This window comes from Meleagris gallopavo, chromosome 12 (assembly GCF_905368555.1).
Source record: "Meleagris gallopavo chromosome 12, MGAL_WU_HG_1.1, whole genome shotgun sequence".
NCBI classification, from domain to species: domain Eukaryota; kingdom Metazoa; phylum Chordata; class Aves; order Galliformes; family Phasianidae; genus Meleagris; species Meleagris gallopavo.
In genome coordinates, this window is record NC_139415.1 from 1977067 (window position 1) to 2004658 (window position 27592).

A 27592-nucleotide genomic window follows, 5' to 3' on the forward strand; every position below is an offset into this window, starting at 1 on the left:
ATGCGCAGAGCGCAGCACAGCGCTGAGGGGATAGGGCCGGGCTGGGGCGAGGCCTACAGGCCGCACTGAAGCCTGAGGTGAGGCCTACAGGCCGAGCCGGGGCCTGAGGCGAGGTTTACAGGCCGCACTGAAGCTGGGGTGAGGCCTACGGGCCGGGCTGAAGTCTGAAGCGAGGCCTACAAGCCGCACTGAAGCGAGGCCTACAGGCCGGTTGGAGCCTGAAGCGAGGCCTTCAGGCCTGGCCTGGCTACTCCAGGCAGCCACTGCCCCCCAAAGCCCTGGTGGGAGAGCCCTGCTTGGTTGCTGCATGGGTACTTTCCTAGCAGCTCATTGGGGCTTTCTCCCTGGTGATGCACTGCTTGCCGCCCCGGTGTCTTAATGGGGAGCCTACGCCCCCCACATCATGCACTGCCCACCCTTGGGAGCTCACAGAGTGGGGTGGGAAGAAGGATCCATACACAGCAGTTAGCCCTGATATTTTAATGGAAATACTGCACTACAGTCAAGTTTACAACATTGGTATAGAAATCACATGGATAGTGGGCCGAGGATCACGTTACAGAATACAAAAAGCAAGTTCAAATAAAAAGAGAAGCCTTGTTGCTATGGTACAGCCAGGCAGGGCGGGATGGCCCTGTGACATGCAGGCGTTGCCCCAAGCCAGGCCTCCACCGCCCACATGTTCACTGCTGGATCACCTTCAGCATACAGAGGAAAAAGGGGTAGGGAAGAAACCTTTCCAATGGAACGATAGGGAACTTATTGCTGGCAAACTCTGGCTATTCCCTGCTGGGCGCTTCCCTCTATTTTCCTTTCTCCATAGGAGGCTCCCGGTCACCACCACAGCCAAACCTGCCTCCTGCACATGGGCTGCCACTGAGTTGGGGCTCTGTCTGTGCCCCTCAGTTCTGCACACCCGGCTCTCTGCCACGGGAAGGAGACAAGCTGCCAGCCCAGAGATCCCTGCCAGATTGTGGTCACAGCAGCAGCAAAGCCACGCTCCCAAACCAGGAAGGAGGGAAGCAGATTGGGGTGCTCATACTGGCAGCACTGGTTTGTGCAAGGAAAGCTGCCTCCTTTGAGGAGGAGAGACAGTGCAGTTGTGTCTGTCGTGGCTTACGAAGTCTATATGTCGACTTCATTTTAAAATCAGAATCTTCCCCGTGTTTAAATATCTGCCAGCGCTAAACTTCTATACTTAAAAAAATATATATCCCATATGTGGATTTCACTAGTGAAATGCACCGAGACCCACCCCGGCCCCTGCCCTTCTCTTGCACGCGCACACCAACACACACACAGAGCAGCTCTATCCAATACTGGTTTGGTACTTAAGATGTTTTCTCCAATACTGAGAGGGAAAAATACACAAGCACAATCAACCTCAGCTAAGTAGCTCAGCAACACCTCCCAAAAGCGAAGGTCCTTGGAGCTGGAAGACTAGGTGGATAAAAACTACCCACCGGAACAAAAACATTAAAAAAATTAAAAACTATATAATATATATTTATATATCTCAACAGACCGCTTATACCTCAGTTGTGTGAAGCACAAAACGCGCACGCTGCCTCTGCTTTTTCCTCTCAGATTGTGAAGCCAATCGTAACAAGGTGGGACGCACTCCCTCTCTTCATCCCCCAATGCTGCATGCTGCACGGTGCATCTCAGACCAGGGGCAGGGCTGTGGATGAGCGAGTGTCTTCCTCCAGTAAGAACAAAGACATCATTTTTATTTACAAAAAAAGGAGAAAAGTTTCCACACAAAAGCACTACAATGATAACTCCCTTTGGTAAAAAGTGTAATAAATGTCCTCATAGGTCTGTCTGTCGGTACTAATTCTCAAGCCACCTGGTACTATGGTACACAAGAAGCTAGTACAGTTATGCTAGCACATCAAGCATACTTCCTTTAATTAAAAAAACAAAACAAAACAAAACAAAAAAACAAAAAAAAACAAAAAAATTGACAATTTGTACATTTATTTACAAAAAAGGAGGGGAACATGTTAAAATTGTGTTGTTCTCTGTTGTGTGTGTGTGTACGTACATGTGTGTGAAAAGCTGGTGCATGGCACTAGGAGAGACTAGTAAACAAGCAGGTACAAAAAAACAGTTCCACTGGCACTAGAAAGGACAGACCAATCTGCACTGGTTGAGTCCAGCATGGGAGGGAGGGAAGGGAAGGGAGGAACCGAGGGTCCGGGGGCCCGCAGGGGAGCCCAGCACCTCTGGGCTGCGGGACACATCCAAGCAAGGAATCTGATGACCACCGAGGCGGTCAGGTGGTGGAGAGCCTCCTCCATTTCTCCTCCCTCGCTGCTCAGGCCACCGGGGAATAAAGCCTCAACACTGCTGGTGCATATGAGCTCGTTGCGTCTCTCCAGGACCGCTCAAGTTCACGAGGGTCCTTCCCTGTGGGGTGCATGCTGAAGTCCAAGGGCCGGCGGGCAGGGCTCCCAGCAGGTGGTGGGACACCCGTGTTCCTACAGAGAATCCCGCTGGTTGCTTGTACCAGCCACACACTAGTCAAGTGGCCATGTTACGGAGATACACAGTGAGGGGAGAAAGGCATCTTCCTCGTTTCCTTGATGCGCACGCACACACACACATCTCCCGGGATCTTCCCTGGCCCAGGGCATTTACGGTGTCTTGAATATTGTGCCGTATTTGACGCGGTACTTGTTAATGCTCACAAAGTGCAGGGTCTCTGTGTCACAGGTGGTGGTGCAGGGCACCAAGCCCTCCAACCCTTCGCCCATTAGCCACTTGCTCGTCTCGGCTGCCATCTCGCGGGTGACGTGCTCCTTGGTCCATTTGTCCACCCAGGCCTGGAACCTCTGGTGCAGCCGCTTGCTCACTCTTTCATGGGACTACAGAAACAAAGAGGTGTTACAGAGAGGTGGTTCCAGCCCCAAGCTACAGCGTAATGTGTGGCAAAGAGGCCAGGCTGCAAGGCAATATGGCCAAAAGATTTGCAGGGCAGGTGCTGGCCCTTGCTAGCAACAGAGGGAAGGTCCTGGGAAAGGCCCACAGGTCTCCTTCCAAGAAGTCTACTTCTAAGAGAATTACAGGACAAAAAGAACTCAGAAATACCAAGAGATTGTGCCAGAAACAGGCCATTCTGTCACGATGCTCTTTTTCTCTCTTTTTTTCTTTTTTTAATTTAAAATGTATTTTCTTGTATTCCACCATGTAGTCCAACAGGTTTGTGGTTAAATGTAGCTTCTGCAGTTCCTTCAGCATGCTGAGAAGTTATACTGTGTGCTACAGTGTAAGAAGTTCAGTAATTTGCCTAGGTTAAGATGCTCTGTGATAAGCACCAGCACATGGTATCCTGCTTACAAGGTAACTTTTCCAACCCTTTGCCAATTGAATTGGGTAGATGGAATTCAATCAATCAAAATCCTCAGTATCGACATTTCAAAGACCCAATACTGAAACAGAATACTCTTATCTGATGTGAATGTGAGTTTAACAAAATTACAGCTAATTAAATAAAACCATTATTGTATTTCATCAGCAAGAAACAGATGAGAGCAGTCGTTTTAGAAGTTTAAATAAACGTCCAACAGAGCTGTGAAGGGATGATTTCCTAGGCAGGAAGCAGAGGACACCTCTCCCACTCCCTCATCTCCCAGCCAATTTTCTCAGCGGTCAGTAGTTCACTCAGGAAGACAATAATCGAATAAACAGAAACACAGTATCTGCAGCTACAGGAGACACTGCTGCTGACAGAACCCAGGTACCTCTGCTTCTGGTTGCCTAAGCCAGCAGCTTTCACTGAAGTCTGGCACTTTTCACTTTCTTTTGATGTCCTCAGCAATGGCACTCTGGTTAACGTTTTGTTTTAAGTAGATTGTAATAATATTAGAGCGAAGTACTTGAAACTTCAAGCCTAAATAGTCATACTAACTGGAGTTTGTTCTTAAAGCTCTAAGCAAGTTTTCTCTGCTAGGCAGAAATATTCCCATGGGACATGAGAACAGTGTCAGAGCATTCTGAACACCTAACCAGTTTTCTCCACCCAAATCACCCCTTGAGATCAGGATTTCAGATCCCCAGGAAAACACCCATGGTGATTTGTGGAGCTGTGAGCTCCCCTGCACCTGTCCTTGACACAAAAGCAGTGTTTGTAGAGCAGCTACTGCATGTGTGTGTGGGGCTCTGCCGTGCGGGAGCGACCAGAGGACTCCCGCTCTCAGTGACTGGGGACAGGAAAGGCTGAGGGATGGTACCCAGAAGGATTGGCTGGGACAGAGAAAGTTCGATGCTCTGCACTCTGATTTCTCAGTGGGGAAGCCCTGGAAGAACAGGCCCCCTCAAAAGGCATTACAATTGCATGCAGAGGACGGGTCTTCCCTAAAATGGAGGGACCACCATGCAGGGAAAATGCCTCCTGGAAAAAAAAACTGAGGAGCTAACGGTCAAAACCACTCTCCTACCACAATAACACACACTGGAGAGGAGAGGCAAGAGGATGAGCCAAGTAGAAGGCAGGAAGAAAAGATTACACCTTAGGAACATTCAGACGATTCTTGGTATCTGGGGAAGATAAAATAGCACACTATCCTCTGGCAACACAAGACTGCTAAATGTTACCCTAGGACCACCCAAGGACATTCATCTGACTCTTCCCCACCTGACTTTGGGAGGAAGAGGTCCCAGGAAAGCCCAGCTGCCCACCCCAGTCCTTCCACTTGCTCCTACCTGCTGAGCTCGCAGCAGAGCAGTCCTCCTGTACATGTAATCCTCCGATTTGATCACGTACACCATCTTATAGGAGTTCAGTTTGAATTTACACTCCAGCTTGTCCAAGCTCTCCACGTTCTCCATGGACTTCTTACTGTTTCCCTCCTTCCCTTCCTTCTCCTGCTGCTCCCGACCACGCTGACACTTACGGATCCGCCTCAGATTCCTGCAAAACAGAGAATCCCTCTTGGAATTAGTGCCCACCCTCTGGAACTGCTAGGCTGGAGGAAGCTGGTGGATTCCCCTCAAGAGCCTGACCAACAGTCTGTATTAAATTCATTCAGGTTCAGGCCCCTTCAACAAGTCGCCCCATGGGATTTATTTATTTCTGAAACTACAGTTATTTGCAATCAGTTCCCTGATGTGGCACCCGGTTGTTTTACGTTGTTTTAGGTAAACCAAGGCAGGAGAGCCAGAAAGCAGACTGGCGAGTGCCCAGCCCTCACCCTCTCTGCCACCTGCATGCCGTCTCTCAGTCACTGGAGAGCAGGAGCCCAGGGTGGACCCACAGGCTTTCTGGACAAGCAGCAGCACAATACCTCTACGCCACGCTGCCACGGTAATGGCTTCTGTAGTGGCATTAAAACACAGGTGAGACAAAAGTCTCAGAGCTGCAGGAGAGTGCAACCCTCTGCCCTGCAAGGGACAGACCCATCAGGGAGGGTTCACGGCACAGCCTGGCCACTCACCTGGGCAAGAAGACAGGTTTCTGGGCCAGGTGCTCCCGGAGCTCAGGGGAGGTAGAGTCGGAGTTGACGTACCGCTCCACGTAGTCTGACCAGCGCTGGAAGAGTGCAAACAACAACATCAGACACTGCTTTCCCACTGAACCGCGCAGGGTGATAAGGAGGATAAGCTGCAAGTCACACAGGAGAGCACCAGGACACCTCTGAAGGCTCTCTGTATTTCATTCCTACAAAGGCAGGTACAATGCTTCTCTTTGTCGTTTTTTGGCTTCTCTAATATAAAATAAACCAAGAAGGATTTACCTACACACATCACTGAAAGCTTTACAATCCTTAGTTGACGTCTCGTGCAAACAACTGACTGGACATCCTCATCCAGTGCACCCTCGACCATCACAGTCAGCTCTCTGGCCATGCAGCTCTTACCTCTGCTTCTACAGGGTCATCAGAGTTCTCCTCCTCTGTGTCCAGCAGTTCAATGGTTAACTGAACTTGGCCTCTGCTCTGGATGAACATCAGCTGTAAGGCAAAAGGCAGAAGGGATCCAGTGAGGTTTCAAACAGAAAAAAAATATACCCCTCCACTTCCCTCTGAGGCAAAGGGACAATGAAGCAGCTTGCATAGTTTTAAGCCAAAAAACTGCTCCCTGCATTACTGCCAGCAAAGGGAAAGCACTGGCAGCACCGCACACTCTTTGAGGAACAGAAAAACGTTCAAGCTTTTGGAAAAATCCTTTTGTGTTGATTTTGGAGAGGCACAGGTCTCTCGTGAGCCCCCAACGTAAGTTTGAGGGTAAAGGAAGAGAGATCATCCACAGAGACTTTTCTCTAGAGTACTGTGCTAGCTCAGAAAGGGCCTGACCACTTCCTGCATCTTAGCAAAGAAAGCATGGACTTGATTAGCACAGCACACCACCTTTATTCAGCCATGCGTACAGTCAGCAATGATTTAATGCCCAGTTGCTATTAGCAGATCTTTCCACGGCCCACGAAGGTTGAGACACAAGAGAAATGGGAAAGTTTGAGCTAACAAATTCAAATGGGAGACAGCAAATCAGTCGACATGAAGCATCAACATCCTCGTGTGCTGTTCCACTTTGCCTATTGGGACTGATGCAGTTTCTGCCACAGACCAGCTGACGATGTGCTGGAAATACCACCAAAGTGATGCTGAGGTCTGGTGGCACAGCACCAAAACTTTCCTTTCAACTTTCCAGGCTTTCTGTAGCTGTGGAGACCTCAGGGCTCTTGGGTGCCTAACCAGTGCTCCATTTTCAAAGGACCGGCACCTACTTTGCAAAGCAAGCCCTTCTCTGCTCACTGCTTTCCCACCAAGCTCTACCTTGAAGCAGTTCTCCTCCGACATGAGCTGCTCAGCTTTGCGCTGGTAGGTGGCCTCCAGAAGGTTCCGAGAGGACTGTGAAGCCAGGAGGCCTCCTGTGGCCCCGTTGTTGTTTTCTGACAGGTAGAGGTCTGTGACCTGCACGCAGATCTCATCGCTCACTATGTGCTGGAGCTGCCAAAAAGAAGAGCAAGGGGAGAGCGTTCGTGAGGGAGCTGTTAAACCCAGGCTGAAAAAAAAAAAAGAGACCAAACACTTTTGTGCTCAGTGTATCCTCTTGCAAAAGGTATTTCTTTGCCTGAGGCATCTGGGAGAGCTTGCTGTAACATGCAAACCAGGGTGACCTACCAAAACCCTGAGTGCAAGAACCAGCTGGGAAAGTGAGGAAGGCTCCAAAACACCCTTTGTAAGTGGCACCTGGCAGATTCTGGCTTGAAAGAAAAGCAGCACACAGGGTTACACATACATCTCTATTTGCCTGCATTGTAGGTTTTAGAAATAAAAGCCACAAAAAAAAGTGGATAAGGATAGACTCGCTGGCTGGAGGCTGCTACGTGCCCATCAGCATACAATAGCAAGAAACAAAGATGTAACCAAGTGCTTAAGCCCTATGGGAAAAAAAAAAAAAAAAAAAAGGACAAAAAAGGTTATAAAAGCATGAGTTTAAGGCTACATGTTTAGTAAATTCTTCCAGTGGCAATGTAAAAGAAAAAACAGCACTACCTTCTGAATTTAAAAAAAAAGGAAAAAAAAAAAGCAGGTGGCAAAAAGAGGAAAAAAACTACGTGCAGGAAAGCCTGTGAGCAGCAGCAGCAGGGTGGGAAGGGCTGTGCTGTTCTCAGCACGGGGCTGCTACTGTCTCTGAGGACAGTGGGGAGAGATATGATACCTCACTTTGTACAAGTTGAAAATCGGAAATCGCTCAACTGTCTTTTCAATTCAGTTAAGCTCTGGACTGAAACCAAGCGCTTCTGAAAAGCTGCTCCAACAAGGAATGGCCTTTCAAGCAATCCCACTCCCTGCCTCTCGCATCTGGTTTTGTTCTTTACGCTACAAAAAGGCACAAGAATAATTTTTCCCTTGGTCACACATTCTTTCTATGTGCCCAAAAAGAGGACTAGAACATAACAAGCAGCCCGAGCTCCTCAAGCAGGCAGATAAAAGAGACAAAGCTTTTTAGAGAAGGCACGCGCTCCTCTCATAGCACTGAAGAGAATGAAAGAAATTATTTAAATGCTATTTAATTCTTTTTCAAAGTTAAAGCAAGATTAGCTCCGCAAATGCTTTCAAGTGGAAAACTTATATCCCTATAGCTTCAGGAAAACAAAGGGAGAACCCCCCCCACACAGAAAGGATATTCGTGATAATTTAAATACAGCAGAAGTTACCTTCCATCACCTCTCCTTCAAGCAGTCTCAAAGCTGGGTTAAAGCACATCTGCAATTCAGCTGCTTATCCCCAAAATGCCACGTATAGGTGACCAACACGCCAGCACACACTCAGGGACACAAGCAACCTTCCCTCCTCTAGCCTGGCACCCAGCCCCAGCCCAGCCAGCGCCCACCTGCCGCACGATGCTCTGGATCAGCTTGTCCATGGTGAAGGCAATGTAGGCATGAATGGTGAACATCTCACGCAGGGAGTCCTCGTACTGCGACGAGTCCATGTTCCCATCCAGGAGGTTACGCACCATGTCCAGGAATGCTGGGTAGTAATCCTCCACATCGATGTCCACTGCAACACAAGAGCAAGAGGGGTGAGCATGGAACGCCAGGCAGGCCCTTCCCACTCCTCCTAGGACAGGATGGAGCAAGAGCTCCAGCCTTCAGCCAGCTCTGCTACTGGAATTTGTCATATGTTCATCTTTTATAGACCTTTAAGCCACGAGTACTCTCACAGTCTCTGCCTTTCCAGCAGTAGCCTCCTCCACGAGGTCTCTGGTTCCGAAAGGCTTTTAGAAAGTTTGTCATTAGAGGACTGAAGGATGCTTTAGATAAGCAAGTGTGCAATTAAAGCTCTCATGAAACAACCGCTGCATGGTTCCGTTCTGCTGCGACTCCCTCCTGCCTCACATCTTCCCATCTCAACTCCCTGCTGCCCAGTGACAGTAAAAGGCAGTAAAAGCCCATCGTAGTGTCACACTGCAGCACGTCTGAGACAGTGCGCCACTGTCAGCACACACACTGCTAACAGAAGCACCTGTGTGCCCCCAGAGTCACTCACTTGGCTCCTTCAGCCTCAGCTGGATGGCGGGGCTGTCGCTCTTATCTCTCTTGATGCCCAGCACTTCCCTCTCCCACTCCCTCTCCCGTGTCTCCTCTTCGATCTGCCGCTCAGCCTGGGTGCAGATCCGCAGCAGCCGCAAGCACAGGATCTGATGCAGCCTCATGAAGATGTACCAGTTGCTGTTCACGTAGAAGAGGTTGTAGACCTCATCCATGCCCCGCAGCTTCTGGGCCGTCGTGTTGTTGAACATCAGCTTGGTTTTGGGAGGACTGCCCCCCACACCGTTGTGCTTTTTTGCAGCTCCGGTAGCTTCATCCACGTCCATTTCTTCTTCTTCCTCCTCTTCCACATCTGAGAGTTCACCTCGCTGAGCAAACAGCAGGTCTGGAATGAAGTGGTACATGATCTGCTTGATTTTGTACTTGTCCTCCTTCTGGATTCCCGTCTGCCGCTTCACGTGGTGGATGATGAGGGAGGCAGCGTCCTCCAGGATCTGCTTGTCTTCATAGGCTAACGAGAGGTGCGGGCCTGTGGGAACCCCAGCGTTGTCTTCTGAAGCCTGCTCTTGCCTCTACAAGTGAGAAACAGGACACAAATTAGTCCCCCAAGCACCTCCCTCTGCCCACAAGCCCTCAGAAAGCTCTCCCAACGACAGACTTCCTCTCTCATTACACCCCCTCGCAACAGAGGAAGCATCAGGCCTCCCTCCCACTGCTGCCAGAAGGTTCTCTGCAACAGATGCCAAAAGTTCACAAACATTCCCCTTGTTTACAAACCTTCTCCACCCCGTTTCTGTTCTAGAAACAGAGCCCACCTGCTACCAGCAGAATGACAAGCCTCCTCAGCCACAAGCAGATATCCCAACACAGAGAGCACAGCCCTTCCACGGTGAGCATCCCACTTCCCAACCACACCAGCTTCAAGAGGAAAGGAACTGAAACTGCACATGCAGACTATATAAGCTTGAGGGAAGGAAACCTCTGGTGACCATCTTACCTCATCATAGATGCTTTCAATCTCATTGAGGAGACTCTTTGACCTCAGGACCTTGGTATCGTTCTGCTTGAAGTTGATGCCCTGGTGGTCCAAGGACTTCAGGTAATACTTCTCATTCTGCTCTCGCCAGACTTTATTAAATCCTCTCTGGGCTTCTCGCCACTCCTCCTCTTTCATCTTTAACCTTGGATCAAGAAATCAAGGGTGAGATAAGAGACGTAGAGGTCTCACTCCGAGCTTGTAAGGAAAGCCTGAGACCTGGGAAAGCAGTCCCACTGAAAGGAGTTTTACAGGAGGAGCACTCTGCACACCCTTTGCTGAACAAAGCTCTCTGCACATCGTTGGACACCTGAGCTTCCTGGGAACACAGTCCACAACCTCAGCTCAGTATCTCAAGCAAAGCACCTGGTGCAGCACAGCCAGAGCAGCTCACAGAACAGTGCCCTGTAGCAGGGTGGGCACACTGTGACCTTGCAGGTATTGGTGGCAAAGTGGTTTTCCTTCCCAGAGACAGTAAGCTTTGGGAGGAAGAGCATCTCCTTGTGAGTGGTGCTACAGTTGTGCTTTTAGAGAACAATTCCTCGTTTACACGCCAAGAGGATAAGGACAACACATTACTGTATTAAATGTGCACGCAGCCTCCTCTTTACACATCTCCAAAGAGCTGCAGCCCCCACTCCTTTTTTTGTGATTGGTTGCAGGGATCTGACAACAGAAAACTAATGGGGATCCAGGCGTGGTGCCTGAGCAGTCAGAGCCCACGGCCATGCACAGCCAAGGGATTTGGAAAGGGATTGGGTTCAGCCCTGAACCATCCACACGGCACAGACATCTTCCTCATCTTACGCTGCCGTGCAAGGCTGGAGAAGAAACAAGGTTCGGAGGAGACAATAAAAGCTCTGCATCCCCCCAGCTGAGCGTTTGTGTTTCAAAAGGTGATTGTTATAAATCAAGCGACCGATCAGAACGGAATGCCTTTCTCAAATTGCATCCCTGCGCAGGTTAAACCCTCCAGGGGCAGAAATCAGCTACTTCTACATAAACGTGCAGCAAGGCAGAGCCCCCGGGGCACAGTGTAAGTGTGGTACCTTTTCAGGACAATAGGAACAGCAACAGACGGGTTCTTCCGGAGCCCATCAATGATGTCAGCTGCTTTGTCTGCATATATCCTCTGCAGGGCCTTGCGGTGGATCACCTCCGAGGTGCCTCCCAGGGTGTTGTCCAGCCGGAACTTGGCCTGCTCCTCAGCAGACAAACGTGAGAGTTTCTTCTGGATGGCCTCAAGGACACGGATCGTTGCCAGGTTGGTCTCCAAGACAACGTCCAGCTGAAGCGAACAGTGTGTTAGCCAGAGTTGAATAGATAAAACATGATACTTCACAGAGACTAACACTAAAGCGACGCGAAACAAGAAGCCGGGTGTGTTTAACAAGGTGGATTCCAGAACTGGTTTCCACGTTTGGCTGCGCTGAAATAATCCAATTATATTTTATCTGCAGCCTTGGTAATGGCGCATCAGAATTTAACGTCTACCAGAATGATGCTGTTAAGAAATTACATTTTCCATATAGGAGTAGAAAACAACTGACAGTTCCTCTACAAGAGGACATGACAGACCTGAGCACATTCAGGTAATTGCTAAGCTAACTCTGGTTTTAAGTCAAGAAGTCAATCATTTAACATCCTGAACGTATAGTTTCTCGGGTTATTACAGGGGAATGCATGTTCTTACAAGCTATGTGGGCACAAAGGGCAAAAAAGATGCATTGATTATATGCTGTCCATTGAACAATTCTATCTGGAGTGACGTGAGAGAAGGGCTCGGTGCACAGAGCTTGGGCAGGGGTGGTAGCTTGGAAAGAGAAGTGGTTAACCTGATGCTGCCTCTTGCTTTCAGATAGTGCAAGCTCTTATGCAGAAAAGGTGTGATAGACAATAAAAACAGACTGTATGAAGCAGCATTAAGAATAGAATGGCATCATTAGCTATTCACAGAACCCCAAGGCTTCCAAAGAAAACAACTAACCTCAAAACGCTCATCCTCACACCTGTAGATGTGCTCTTCGTACTGTGTCTTCTTGGAGCTCACAAAAGTAGAGTCTTCAGACCAGGAAGGGAAGGAGACCCAAGTGTCATTCAAAACCTTGCAGCACGACAGAGAAAGACAAGCATAACAGTCAGTCTTGGGAGAGGGGAATGTCACAGAGGTGCTTGGCTGCTGATGGGGGAGCAGCAAGAATTGCTTCTCCCTTCCAGTGCAGAGGATGCCCAGCACCCATGGGGCAACCCCAAAGAGCCAGAGATGAAACAACCCAGCGGTCTGGAAAACTCATCCATTGGAAACGTAAGAAAATACTTGGAAGGGAAGAGAAAAAGAGAGGTGAAAGGAGCCTTTCCATTCCATCGGAAGAACCGGCTCACCGTGGCTCACTCATCACACGTCTGATTCACCACTGATGGCACCGGGTGGTCATCATCCTCACCACGACCGTTAGACACAACATGGTTTCTACCTCCAAATAAGGAATATCAATCCATACCCCAGCAAAACCTTTCCTGACAAAGATGCTGAGAACTTGCAGTTTTTCATTACCTCCAAAGCAGGAACGGACCATCCAAAGAAACCTCAAAGAGGCCAAAGGCAACAGAACAAAAGATTTTGGTAGGCAATCTTGAAAAATCAAGCCTAATTTTCCTCAACCTGAAGCCTGAACAACCGAGACATGAGATTCTTGCAGAAAGAAAAGTTTACAGCTCCATCACACAAAGATACTCCTGAGAGACGTGTCAGGACTTCAATTAAAAACTTACAATTCTTTCTTGCCTGAGTTGTTTTTGCTACCCTGCCATCATTTCAATTAGCCACGTATCACTGCCCACCGCTTGACTTGATCACCTGCATTCATCCTCATTTCTCAAGGAAAGGAGGCAAAACTGTGACGTCCCAAAATCTTCTGTCTGTTTGTTCTCCCTGCTGATGGCAGTCACCCAAGGAAGGGGGATTCTAACACCAATGAAGGAGCAGGATCAGCCAGCACCATCCCTCTCCAACCAAAAGGTGGTTACATGAAAGGACCCAAGGAGTGCATCTGGTCCTGCCGTGCTGTGCCAGGAGGCCAGCTTTGCCCCTAGGCCAACAATGCTCCCGATGGGCAGCCAACCTCCTGATGCAGCACACCATGTCTCCATGGCTCACCTCAGCCTTGCAGGTGGAAAGAAAGAAGCGTGAGAGGAATATGAAGGAGAAACTCTGTACAGAAGATGTGATTTTCTTTTAAGCTTGGACTAGAGACAACTCTGAAAGCAGACTAAGCAGGAGTTTGGTGAAAAAGGCAGCAATCACCTTGAATTACGTACTCCCTTGTAAAAGTATTTAAACTTCACAGCTACTGAGGTTCTTTTTGTCCAGATGCTCCCCAGTGCTTTGCACAACTCTTTCAGAATCACCACTGGGGAGAATCAGAGAGAATCAGTGCCGTGGGCACTGCATCTCCCAGCCAGCTGCTGGCACAGCTCCACCCTGGGAAATAGATCCTGGATCCAATCTACATGTTTGCAAGAGAGCTGAGCACTCTCACGTGCTGTACTGTGAACAGCCCTCCTCTGCCACACGGCTGCTGCCTGGGAGCTGCTTACCTCTTTACACAGCGGCGTCCGCCCCGTGCACTTGGGCTGCTGGTAGCTCTTGGGCAAGGCTCTGTAGCTGGAGCCCAGTCTTTTACAGGAGGCATAGTCTATCTCCATGGCAATCCCTTCGGTTGCCCGTTCCTTGGGATACGTCTCCATGTGAACAGACTCCTTATAGCCCAGAAAGTTTTTAAACCAAGTGAACAGTTCGGGGAATTTCCTAGAAATAAAAGGAACAAAGTGGAAAAATTAGCAGGGTGCAGTGCTGAGCTGTGATACTGAGGCTAGAACTGCTTGCAAGAGACAGAAGTTGCCCAAGAAGACTCTCTGATTTACCAGTTTGGTGAGAGGACCTCTCTGCTCAACCCCACTTCCACCAAGTGGGAACCAAGTACCTGTCTGGTGGTCAAGTGGTGAGCAGCTGCAGTGATATGAGAAATCAGACCTGTTACCTGAATTGCTGCTCGTCTATTGCTTCTCTATTATATGATTGAAGGTAATGTCTGACTTCAGAGTAAGAACTGCATGACACCTTTCCCAATGCAGATATTCACCCTTCCAGTCGGGAGCACAGATGGTAAACGGAAGAAATATAGATTTTTTTTGTTGAATATTTCACTTTTCCTAGCCAAAACCAGCTTCCTGCTGATGCCTAATTCCAGTGGAGCTGCAGAAAGCAGAAGCTGCTTGGGGCACTTTCCTTGCACAGCAACCAGCGTAATGGGGTCCCGAACCCAATTCACATTGCTGCTGCCTTCTGCCTAGGAACTAGGAGCTCAAATCACAGAAGCAGAGTTGCCCCAAGCTGATGAGAGGATAATTATTACAGCGATTTTAGGTGATTAATACAGACTCATTCTGTACAGTACTTGAAGTTATAATTTCTATTTAAACGACAGTACTGATTATCGGGTTTGGCTTCAGGGCAGAACTCAGTTGCTTTTTGCTTTTTTTGGTAATTTTAATGGGTTTGTATAAGCACTCCTTTTTTTAGGGGACATTTCCTGTGTAACTGGACAGTTGAGCTTTTCTTGCGTGAAATAATCTGTGATTCCAGAGCAAGAGGCCACAACAGCGTGCTGCAGATTCATTCTGTAACACAAACCACGCAGCCACCAAGGCTGGCATTTCTTTCCCTACTGTGCATCACAAACAGATGCATTGGATTTAGCTTCTCCCCTCACACAAAGAAGCATGCCCCACTTACCCCAGGAATGGGGAAACTAGCTGCACCAGCTCTGCACGGGAGATCACCTCCTGGTTGAAAATAACCAGGCAGCGAAGGAAGTTTTCATACGCTTCTGTGCTTCGCAGAGCTTTGCGGACCTTGGGGAAGAAGAGGGAAAAGGGTAAAGGTGAGAGCAGCTCGTCCATCAGCACCCAGGAGGCCTGCGTTCAACACTGTGCTTCCCCCACCTATGCAGGACTTTGTTGGAGAAGCTCCAAGGAGCCAGAAAAGAGAAGGAAGCCTTGCTGGTACGGCTGCCACTCAAGTGCATTACCTTGAAGAAGAGAGTTGTAAGTGAATGAGACTCCCAGCAGCTGGACCACAGACAAGCCCAGTCGTGTCTGCAGCACCACAGACCCATCTGGGTGGGGATCAGGGCTAAGAGACCGTGTCACAGTGAGCACCCCTCCAGCCCCCACTACATTACAGCTCAAGTCATCCCAGACACAGCGAGCTCTGCAGCCCTCAGCACGAGAAAACAGCAATTCATTCCAGCACCATTACTTTTCCCATGAGAACAGTTAGCATCTACACATCAAACAGATCTATCATTATTAAGAAACTCGTCATTACAGTTACAGTTCTGCAGCAGGGATTTCTACGTTTACTCATGGGAACACCTACGCATCCTGCGAGCGATAGAGTGGTTCCCAGTCACCACCAGCTGGCTCAGTGTGCTGCAAAACATACATCATCAGGGAGCAAGCATGGCTCTGATGCCAAGCCTTTCTGCCACAGAGCATCAGCAGCAGGTGAGAACTAGAGAACGACCCCCCCCAGGGAAAAAAGACACAGATGTCCACGTAAAGACCACCACCAATCTTTTAAAAAAATGCAGCTGATCTGATACAGAGGTCAGACAATACAGCTGAGGTCAAGCAGACCAGTGTTATCAGTGTGGCACATATATCACAAACTTCACTGTGACAAAAAAAAAAAATCAGGACGTATGCAGGCTACAAACATCAATCATTGATACCAGACTGTGCTCTCTCAGTCTCACTGCTCACCTTCTCAAAGAACAGAGATTCTGTCCCCACACCATGCTTGCTGGCTTCTGCCAAGGACTGGTCTTTTAAACCAAGCAGCTTTGGTTTCTTCTGTTAAAAAATAACACAAAAAAGGGCTGTTCAGCAGAGGAAGTCACTGTATTTTGACCACGTATCTCACAAGGGCTTCAGCCTCCAGACACTACTTGCTCTCAGACAGAAGAGTGGCTTTTTCAGAAGGAAACTTGTTTAAAATGTGGCCCCTATGTTAATCAATTCATCTTTAATTAGCTGCACAGAACACCAAGTATTTTTAATACAAGGTCGTATCCTTTCCTCTAACAAGCTGACTGAAACAATCACTGCTTGTACTATCTCAATTTCTAACTAATGTGCAGAACTACCAAAATATTTTTTAAACCACCATTCATTCAGTTGATTCTTAGACCTCCCTAAAAGCAGCAAACTTCTACCTCCTGTACTCCACATCAGAAAGGCTTAAAGCTGCCTCCAAACCTGTATTAATTTGCTGCATTTCGAGGAGAAAAGCTGGAAGGGGAAGGAAGTCATTGGATTTAAACAACATAGCTAGATGTGCCAACACTTTTCTCCCCCCCACAGGACATACCACACAAAGCAGGCACGCTTGTCCTAATGCAGAGGCTCTAAACCACCAAACCATTCTTCTGAGAAGGCTAAGCCTTGCTCTCTCAAAACATGAGTAAGCTGAAGAGGGCAAATTCAGCTACAGGAATCATCATTCATCACTGCATGACAACATTTATCACGTGAAAAATGAATAAGCATGATTCTGCTCTAAGTTTTGCTTTAGTTTCCTGGGAAACACACAGCTGCTGAGCTAGCAGCACGTGCCATTACCTTCACTGGAGGGGTTGTCCCTGCTCCTGAGTGCCGCCGGATCTGACAGCCATTCTGGTTGGGTCTTTGCTGCTTGTTATTGAGCTGTGGCTTCTTCACTGTGCCACCGTGATCATTTCTCACCGACTCCACTTTCTCTGCAGTCGTCTTGCTTAACAGCTTAGTTACAAACAAAGCCACGAGATCATCAGAGCCGAGCTTCACCTCACCAACCAAACCCCAGTGTGCCTGCTCCTCCCAGCTCGAGGTGACCAGTCTACCTTACTGTGGTTATGGAAGTCTTAGAACAGCCCTTCCAAGCAAAGGACTTGTATTGAAAAGACAAGTTATTGACAGAAAACAGTCTATCATCCTGACCCACCTCCTAAACTTGGTAAAAGACCACTCCAAAAACGCAAGACAACAAGAAAAGCCCATTGTTCTGAGCACTAGTTCCCTACAGAAGCACTTCTCCACTACGTACCGCAGCCCCAGCCCGCCTCAAGTAGACTCACCACCGAGCTGTTGGCATCTGGCAGAAACTGCCCAAACTCTGAGAGCAGATCCTCCTGGTTCTTGAAGAGGCGAGCCACCTGTGCATACACCTCCTGCTCCGTCAGTGCTGGTGTGTAGTTGCCCCCTGCCTCCTTGGCATTGCGCTGCTCCTTCTGTCGTGCAAAGAGAAGGGTCAGATGAAAGGACGTCTGAACTTTTTCAGAGACAAAGGAAAAAAGCCCTCAGTCATACAAAGAATGAAGCAGCAAAGGTCTCAGCATCTAAAGCAAAGGACTGTGCAAAATGCTCAGCTGGCTGTGGACTAGGGGGACACTGATCAAAGAAGTGATTTCTTCACTTTTAACACAACTGGAGCTCTGCTTAGCTTGCTGGCCAATGCTAAGCAAATAATTATTTACATTGGAAAAGATCTATACAAAGAAGTCCAGCAGAAGACCAGAATTCCCATCTCAGGCAGCAAAGAAAGTGGAATGACTCCACCTGGCACTGCCAAAGCTCACCTGGTATGTATGGAGGATCTCCAGGAAGGCTTTGTAGATGTCTGGCTGTCCCTGGAAGCGGTTCTTGATCTTGTTGACATAGTTGATGGCGTGATTAAACTCGACGGGCTGATTGTTCTGCAGGGATGGTGTGGTTCCCAGAGAGATTGTCACGGGTGTGTGAGGCTGCACTGGTGGTGAGCGTGGGGACGCATACGGTGGAATTGGGGGGGTCTGCTGGCTGGCAGGTGTGTGTGCCTGCAGCTGTGATGGCTAAGGGGAAAAAGAAGGAGCCACGTCAGACAAGGGCAGATCCTTTATGCTTTGAACAAAGGCACTCGCATCCCACCGACGTGCCATATCCTAAAGAAACGAGAGGGTGTATAAGTGTACATGGTGCCAACAGGGATATCTCTGAGCTGAAGCATCACAGGCACAGCAGCTGAACATTTCCCACTACTACACCCAGTCAAGCAATCTCTACCCATATTCCTGGATGACTTCTGATTTGCTTCCTTAGAATACTGGTTTGTTTTTTTTCATTAATTGCTACTAAATAATTACTCCCTTCCCAGGCCTACAGAATTTTAGCACTATCTTCCACAAACTCAATACTCCCTAGTAGACGTCTAAGCAAAAACTGCTGTCAAGAGCCAAAATTGCATCATCCCATTTCCCAATCAGTGTTTTAAGATTAACAGAAGCACAAACAAAGGCAGACTGAGCAGAAGAGAGCCACTATCCAAAGCAAACAAATAAATAGAAATTGGGTGTGCCAGCCAGGAAGACACAACACCGGCCCCCTCAACTTATTCTGGGCAGCTGTTTCTCCTTGTCACTTGCTTTTGACTGAGATCTGACAAGAGATACATTCAGTCATCAAAACACAGTAGCAAAGCATTCTTAACTTTGTCTCTAGTTAAGAATGCTGGGAGTAAGAAAACAGCAAGAGAAGATGCAGATTTTTCAGTATGGAGACCAGGAGTACATAGTTAAGAGATTAATCTTTGAAATTCTGGGGATTCTTTCCCTTCTTTGCACATTTGGAGGTTCAAATACACCGGATTTTATCTCGACTGAGCTCTTAAAAGCCTCTTATATTACCCTATTCTGTTTTCAATCACGTAAAATACATATGGTGGACGCAGCATCTGGATTGCATCTAAAGCAGAGACGAAATCCCTTTGTCGTTGAGAGGTCTCAGTTTCAGGCACACAAACTGATACTTAAGACAACACTGTGGTCATTTTGCTTGAACCCTTGAACCCAGTTTCATCAACAAGGCCGGCACCCTTCCAGCTGATGGCTGAACCAGACTACCCTTTCTGTTTGTTTTTGTTTTGCAGCAGCTGGCCAGTCTGAAGATGAGATTTTGAGCAATACAGTGTCTACCACGTCACTACGCCAAGCATTTGGAAACACGCACAGACTTTCACACCGAGGGAAACGTCTCTATCACAGCCTCTGCTTTACGAGGAATTTCTTGGGATATTGGTTATATGGGCAGCAAATCCCACTTAGTTCCCCACCTCCACACCAGTGTCAGCTGCAGGCAGCCATTCCCCCACGCAGGAGCCAACAGACACCACTCACTCAGTCTCACCTTGCTGATTTTGGCAGGTGGTGGCTGCGGCGCTGGCTGTGCTGGTGTTGGGGTCGATTGCGCTGAAGGCTGCGACTGATGCTGGGGCTGGGGCTGCGGCTGGGGCTGCAGGCCATGAGTGGGGATCTGGTGAACCTGCCCCGGGGTCGTCACGTTCACCATATCGTTTGTCTGCACCTCGATCTTGTAGCCGGGAGGCAAGAAGGTGTTGAAACCCATAATCAAGTCTGGGTGGCCCTTGAAGAGCTGCGATACGCGGCTGATCACTCCTGGAGTGTCAATGCTGAGCAAGGAAGAAAATCAGAATGTCACCGTCTTCAAACTCCCTCCTTGTGGCAACCCAAACTCTGCGTGCGACAGTTCTCCTTCAGCATTTCTACCTTACCATCTATAACCTATGATGAACCTATGAATCACAGGAAAACTCATTCCAATAAATACGTTATCAACCTTAAGAATGACGTAAGGATTATTTTATTTGTTCAAACTGCTTTATATCAATGAGATCTAGCCACAGGTCTGACTATTACGAGGAAGCAGGCAAGACCACCAGACAACCAGGTCGAACAGCTAGCAAGGCTGAGATTGGGAACTGCAGCTCTAGGCAGAAATTCTGTTAGTATCAACGAAGAAATGGATATAAGTGAAGAAATTCTGAAACTCTCAGAACAGACTCTCAGAACAGAAAGCACACAACTGCTTTCACACTACCACGCAGGTATGCTGCTGTGGAAAGGAATGGCAGCGTTGAACTCCTGCTCTGTGCTGCCATGCCCACAAACATGCATACAGTGATAGCAGCCTGGGTGGAAGCAGCAGAATGAAGCTTTTTACCTCTGAGATTTGAATTCCTTCATAATATCCAAGAAGTCATTGTAGACCTGTGGCTGACTGCCGAACTGCAGCTTCACCTGGTCAAGGTATGACAACGCATCCTCCACCTGGAGACAAAACAGACAGCCTGCATTGGCACAGAAGATTTTATGTCACCTCCATTGCTCAGCAAAACACGTATCTGAAAGCACAGCTGGTAGCCCTGAGCCTAGAAGGGGGAATTAAGGATCGTGATCTTGGTTGGAGTCATACCAGCACCACTTAAATAAGAAAAGCTCAGAAAACTACACCAAAAAGAAGAAAAATAAATAATAATAAACAAAACAGAAACAACTCAAATCAACAGAATCAGTCAGAAGGCACATCCTCCAAATTCCCCGTGTCACCATCAGTGATGTGACTGCTAGAATAAACAGAACTAGACTGAGCATTTTTCCTGCATTCATATGTGGAAATTATTATGGAAGTCTAAGAATAAGCAGAAAGTGGAAATGACATATTCAGAGGAATAGATGCCTGCCAGGTACACGCTTTCTGAAAGCCAGGCATTTCAGTTCGACACATAAGGATTTTGAAAATGGCAACTGTGGGAGGCAAATTGTTTTACGCCTCAAACAGCAAGAAGTTTATGAACCATTCGTGTACCAACAGCCAATTTCCAGATATACTGAAAGCACAGCCCAGCCTGACACGAGCGCTCTGTGCAGTTTGTAATCAGCTGCACCTGGGCCCTCTCCCTTGTTGGGAATTAAAAGACAGCAAGGGAGGAAAGGTGAGAAGGGACAGTCCCAACCTTGCATCTCGGAGGGACAGACAGCAGTTTTGTTGGGAGAAAGAACCACGTGTTACAAAACCATTTTCAGAGGGGAGTGGAAATGAAGCTGAAGGGCATCTCGCCCAGCAAAGCACTGGTTTCCAGCTCCACAGGAGGAGACCTGCCCTGCACGTGGCACAAGGTATCAATTCATATGTATGCCTTGTTGCTAGAGCCGAATCTAACACAACTACTCACAAGGGCTACTTTTGGTAGAGTTCTCTCTCTTGTAAGGATTTTACAGCACCTAAGCCAAGAATAGAGCCTTCTGCACTCCCTCCTCACTCCTGCACTCCCACCCTCTGAGGCCACGCATTCAGAGAAGCCCCAAACCTTTTGGCTGTCCCACCCACGTCCCTGCGTTACCTTGAGCCTCTGGAACTGCTGCTGGCCCTGCACAGGCACAGCCGGGGGGGCTGGGTGTGCGTGGCTCTGCACCACCTGGCTGCCATGTGGCTGCACCGGGGCGGCGTGGTGGTGGCCGCTGTGCACCGCTGCCAGGGCCGGCCCGTGGCTGCCTGAGCTCTGTGGCACAGCTGACACCTGGAGAGACAGAAAGGACCGTGAGTGCTTGTCTCATCACCAGTGCTAACAGAAGGAAGAAATGCACAGGGTGCGTGACTCAGACAGAGTCAAGGCTCTCTCTTCTCTCTAAAAAAGTTGGAAGGGATCCTAAAGCCCCCTCAGTACCATCCCCTGCTGCAGGCTGACTGCCCCCAGCTCAGGCTGCCCAGAGCCCAACCACGGCCTTAAGCACCTCCATGGATGAGGCACCCACAGCTCTGGGCAGCAGTGCCGGCGCCTCATCACCCTCATGGTAAAGAATTTCCTCATAAAATCTGATCTAAATCTCCTCTTTTATTTTAAAACCAGCAGCGGAAGCCTCTCAGAACAAAAAGAGGCACCTAACGACCCTGTGGTGACATCTTCTCTAACAGTTCAATTGCTTGAAAGCCTCCAATCTAAATGCCAGCCTGTTAAGCTTAAGATCACCCAAGATATCCAAAGTCTGTGACAGGGACACTGCTAGAACAAACATCCTCCTTGTTAATGAAACACGGAGCTACTCTGCATGCACTTGTCTCTAGGATTCAGAGGCTGTGATCTGAATCATTCAAGAGTGTTGTTCAAAAGAAGCCAAGTAACATCACATTTTGTGGTCAGGGCCGCCTAAACAACAAAGCTGGCAACCTTAATGTGCTTCACAGAATCACAGAATGGCCAGGTTGGAAGGGACCTCAAGGATCAAGAAGCTCCAACCCCCCTGCCACATGCAGGGCCACCAACCTCCACATTTAATACCAGACCAGGCTGCCCAGGGCCCCATCCAACCTGGCCTTGAACACCTCCAGGGATGGACGGGGATCCACAGCCTCTCTGGGCAGCTGTTCCAGCACCTCACCACTCTCACAGTAAAGAACTTCTCCCTGACACCCATCTAAATCTTCCTTCCTCCAACTTAAAACCATTTCTCCTGCTGTTATCTCCCCTTTCCAAGAGTTGACTCCCCTCCTGTCTGTAGGCTCCCTTTATGTACTGAAGGCAGCAATGAGGTCACCCCGCAGCCTTCTTTTCTCCAGGCTGAACAAGCCCAGCTCCCTCAGCCTGTCTTCGTAGGGGAGGTGCTTTAGTCCTCTCATCATCTTACTGGCTCTCCTCTGGACCCTCTCAAACAGCTCCCTGTCTTTCTTGTATTGGGGGCCCGAGACCTGGACGCAGTACTCCAGATGGGACCTCATGAGGGCAGAGTAGAGAGAGACAATCACATTCCTGTCCCTGCCGGCCACCCTTCAAGTGAGACCTATGAGAAGTTCACTGTCCCATCCTAGTTTTTTCCCCCCTAGGCAACTGAAACAAAACCTTGTCCCAAACCCGGACTTCTGCCGTGCAAAACAACGTGTTGAGTCGTTGAATTGCAATTTCCCCCCCCCGAGACGTGGCAGACCTACCTGGTAGCTGGGAGTTACCGAGTACTGGATCCCTGTAGCAGACTGCATGGTCTCTGAGACTGCCTCATACACCGGCGGTGCCGGGGCGAGCACACGGTGCTGGTGCTGGAAAGCGTCGGTGCTGCTGGTGATACGTCTCTGCTGCGACGTGTACACGGGTGACTCCTGCTCATCCAATCGCCGCTTCATTCTGAACTCATGCTCGGGAAGCACTAAAAAACCTGGTAAAAACAGAGCAATTAGAGAGGGACATTGATTAATCGCTCCCTGCCAGCTTTGGGAACGCCAAGTTTGCCAGGAGCAGGTGAGACAAGTTTCGTGTCGATTCCTTTATGTCGCTATCTTGAGATGGGGAAATAATGAATTAAGATTCAGCATTCTGTATGAAACATGTATGCTGCAAACACACAGCTTTCTTGTTAGAAATAAAGCCCTGCTTTCCAGTTAAGGACTTCTGTCACTGAAAGTAAAGCCCATCCTGAACCCCCTTGGGCAGCCCAGGCTGGATGGGGCTCAGGCACCAGAGATGCCTCAGAGCACAGGAGGAGGGCAGAGGCAAAACGCTCTGCCCCTGCTGCCTTTGTACAGCAAGCCTTCTCCAAATCAAACTTTCAGCCAGATGGAGATGCTGACTCTGCCTGGGTAACACATGAAGCTCCCCTGGAGTAAGCATACCGGGCAGCCTAAACCCTTCACTAACATAACAGACCAAGGTACTGGAGAAATATGCAAAGATACTGCCAAAAATACACCCGGCAGCCAGCTCCTCACCCAGCTCCTTTCACGTGGAGGGAAGGAAGAGCTCTTGGTGTCTGCTTAAAGCTGTTCTGCAAGTTCCACCTCCCAGAATACCAGCCCCAAAGCTTCAGAACGTACCCCGAGCATGCTCCAGGAATTTCCTTAGCTCTTGTACCTGCACCAGGTGTCTTTCTGCTCAGCTACAAACAAACCAACAGCCCCCCGGGCTCACAGGGAGCTGCTCTCATAGCCTTTAGCTCTGAACAAATTCCAGTTGTATGCTAATGGAGTCTGGACCAAGCAGAGCAGGCTGGCAGCGAATCCGGGCGCTTTGCATGACAATGCCAGGCCCCGGGCACCGAGTCTGGGCAAAGCCTTGGTGGCAACCATTTCTAGAAGGCTCCACCAACCTGGAACTGAAGCACTGGGCTCTGCCGACAGCCAAGCATCGCACCTGCCCCAGCTCCCTCATCTCATGGGGGAACACGTGCTGGTGAAAGCTCCCAAAGCACATTCCTCCCATCCCTGAGGTCCCACTGATCTTCACCTGGTGTGTCCCAAGGACTTGCTCCTTCAGGAGGGCGGACTGCAGCGTAGCAAGCTGTACCTGCTGCAGAATAGTATTCCGAGGGTAACTACGACCACAAAACCACTCAGAACTTCTGCAGCACAAAGCTGACATCACAGGCAGTGCTATGGTTACCACATGGTTCTCTAGGCAGTGGAACACAGCCCTCTGATGGGCACCCATCTCCGCGCGGGCTTGGACTCAAACATTTAGAAAGCCCCAATTCAAATTGCATCATCTGTCATATTAATTGAGGAGGGAAAAATAAAGATTGAAAAATACAGCATGGTTTGCGTGAGACTGAAAGCAAGTCCACAAACTTTAGGTACTGTCCTAAAGCACCCATCTGAAGCTCCTGGCTCAGGAATGCCTTTACAGAGCAAGCTCCACACTACACAGACTACATGAGGACCTGCATCTTCCTCCCAGCACCGCTCCTATCCAAACTACCTTTTAACTTCAGTCAGAGCACTCCTTTACAGGAATATACCCCTCCACAGGAGGACAAAAGCTCCACTCTGCTTTTTCACTTTCCTTTTCCTGGGCTGTAAGTTATCCCTTTGCAGGAGGGCAGTGAATCGTGCAGGTCTGCTGTCTGACACCTGTTGGAGCCACAACACTTCTGCACACAAATGATGCTTTCAAGAACAAGTTGTGAAACCTCACGAGAGAGATTTCAGTCCTTGCAGATGTGAGGCACTTCTGAAAAGGAACAGGGAAACAGCATAGCTGCAGGTCAAGCATTTAAGATGTGCAGGGGCTGCTTTTGCAGGTCAAGCATTTAAGATGTGCAGGGGCTGCTTAAAAGCCCTTAGGAGGCTACAGCATGCCACAGGCACCCTGTGAATCTCTATGAACCTCTAAAGGGGAGCACTCATGCCACTAAGAGCCAGAGGTGAGGAAAAATCCTATGCAGCAGGCACACTTTTGCACACCACCTGCTGTCTGAGCATGCTGAAGGACACCCAAACGCACAGATCCTCATACTGACAGCTCTGTTGCTGTCACTTTGAATTTTAAGCATTAACACCTGGACTGAGCCGTAGCGAAAGACAGGAGAGTTTGCTCCCGAGGTGGGAAGGACCCTAAGCTTGGAAGCAGCACACATGTGGCTCAGGATCACAGAGGTGTGACATCCTGGCTGCCTGCTCGTGGCATGCCCTGCCACGTGGGCTCCCCCCAAGCCTTGGCATCCTCATCTATGCTCTCCCTCTGCATGTGGATGCAGGCATCCACATCCCATCCCCTGCATGTGGATGCAGGCTGGATGAGCACAGTACCCGCAGCCACTCATTACCTTCACTGTGACAGCAGAGCCAGAGGAGCTGGGAGAAAGTGGCACAGCACTGAGAGTGCACCCATAGCCCTGCAGTGTGGAACAGCAGTCACGGGACTGTGGATCTGCTTTGGCTTTACCAGCCACGAGAGCTTCCCAGCACAGAGCATGGATCACACATCCTGGGAAGGCGAGTGACTCGCTCCTGTCACGGTTATGCCTTTCCAACAAGCTCACAGCAGAGACTGCTGGCCACGAGCACAGCGTGAGCCATTTCTTCCAGCACCTGTTCACAGCAGTGCTCTTGTGCATACTTAAATGCAGAGGGATCGCATTCTTATTTATGTACCGCTTCAGTGGGCGCGCTGAAGGTTTCTCTGCAGCCTCCCCATCCCCTATTGATCACTCAGGAGATACAGAATCACCCAGAAGTTGGGGTTGGAAGAGACCAGTGTGAGTAGAAAGGGAGGTCTGGGTGCCCTCCGGCCCCTCCCCCCCCGCTGCAGCCCCAGCTTTACTCACAGTGCCTCTCAGCTGGGGGGGGGGAGGGGGGTACGGAGGGGGGAAGGTGCGGGCTGAGAGATTGCAGCCTCCTCCGCACTGTGAGGCTGTTCCTAACGCCGTGCTTTTATGGGACGGGGACGATCCTACAGGTGCTTTGAATCAGCGCGCGGGCAGCGCGGCGCGGAAAGCCTCCGCGTGCTCGCCGGGAACCGTCTGAAGAAACGCGAAAGCCGGAAACCGGAGCTGGAAAGGCACGGGTGGTGGGCAGGGCCCGGAGCTGAGAGGGTTGCGCTGAGCGGGGCGGGGCGAGGCGGGGCTGAGGCGGCCCCGCGCAGGGGGCGGAGCGGGGGGCGGGAGGCTCCGTCCCGCAGCGCGCCCAGCGCCGCTCGCCCCGCCCGCCGCTCCCGCCATGCCGGGCTCCCCCCGCGCGCACACACACAGACACACACACACGGAGACACGCACGAACACCGGCACTGAGGGCTCGCCACGGCACCGGGCCCGGCCCCGCCCCGCCGGATGGCTGCCCACCCCCCCACACCACCTCCCAGCCCCGCGTCCCCCCGACGCCGCCGATCCCCTTACCTCGAAGCGGCGGCGCCCGGCGGAGGCACGCTCCCTCCCGGCTGTGGGCTCGGGGTGGGCGCGGCCCCACGCTCGGCCCGCGGGGAAAGCGAGGGGCGCGGATGGGGTAACCGCCGCTCGGCCGCCGCGGCGGAACGCTGCCCGCTTCTCTGTTCCCCGGGAAATCCCGCCCCTCCTCGCCGCAGGGAGGGGGAAGCCCCGCGCGGCGATTGGTCGAGCGCCGAGTCGCTCGGTGCGCCGCCCAACCGCCGCGCTCGGCCCGCCCACTTCGCCCGCCCCCATTGGCCGCGGCCGCCAGGAAGGGGATGTGGAGAGGAAGGGGAGGGGGGAACGAGCGCCCGAGAAAAATGTCCGTATGGCCAGCGCGCCCCGCCCCCTCCCGCCCCCGCAGCCTCCCCATTGGACGGCGCGCTGCGGACACAGCCAATCAGCGCGCCGGACAGCGCCGCCGTCACGTCGGGGGAGTAAGCCACGCCCCCTCTCCGGGGAGCCCTTTTGTGGAATGTTTACATCGGGGCAGCGCGAGGCGAACCGGGGCCCGACGGCGCCCATCCGGGCGCCGTCGGGCCCCGGGTCGCCTCACGCTGCCGCCTTTTGTCCCCCGACCCCTCCACTTCCGGGAACCAGCACGTGGGGGGGGGGAACACAGCGCGCAGCCAATGGCCGCGGGGGGCGTGGCCGCGCGGCGGCGGAGCGGGCGCTCCCCACCCCCTCCCCTCACACACACATCCGCGCCGCCTCCCTCCCCCCGCCCCCCACTCCCCCCTCCTTCGCGCGCGCGCTCGCGGCGACCGTTGGGCGGGCGGGAAAACGGCGGGCGCGCGCCCCCTTTTCTCCCCCTCAGCGCTTCCCGCGCCTCTCTCTGAGGGGCCCGGCGGGCCGGCAACGGCTGTGACATACCCAGAGCGCGCAGCGAGGCGTCCTGAATGGAAAAGGGAACTCCCCCCGGGGCCCATTGGCCCTACGCGGCCGTTCGTCACCAGCGGACCGCCCTCGGGGGCTTGTGTGGGGCGGGGCGACGAAAAA

General features: G+C 50.6%; 1 protein-coding gene across 2 annotated transcripts; it reads right to left on the minus strand.

The window, feature by feature from the left end:
- Window positions 1-1709: 1709 nt before the first annotated feature.
- On the minus strand, window positions 1710-27558 carry SIN3A (SIN3 transcription regulator family member A). 2 transcript variants are annotated; one of them, XM_085234240.1, is made up of 21 exons: window positions 27467-27558; window positions 22896-23116; window positions 21313-21489; window positions 20133-20239; window positions 19299-19581; window positions 17717-17968; window positions 17216-17368; window positions 16722-16880; window positions 15864-15953; window positions 14833-14951; window positions 13635-13845; window positions 12025-12141; window positions 11087-11325; window positions 9999-10182; window positions 9000-9573; window positions 8341-8510; window positions 6777-6950; window positions 5862-5954; window positions 5439-5533; window positions 4708-4915; window positions 1710-2870 (listed from the first exon to the last, which is right to left on the minus strand). In XM_085234240.1, exons 2-21 carry the CDS (start codon window positions 23082-23084, stop codon window positions 2640-2642), a joined length of 3825 nt encoding a protein of 1274 aa, XP_085090366.1. In that variant the 5' UTR covers window positions 23085-23116; window positions 27467-27558; the 3' UTR covers window positions 1710-2639. The 2 variants fall into 2 exon arrangements, with proteins under 2 accessions (XP_085090366.1, XP_085090365.1); XM_085234239.1 differs by lacking the exon at window positions 27467-27558 and adding an exon at window positions 26567-26756.
- Between the last annotated feature and the right edge of the window lie 34 nt (window positions 27559-27592).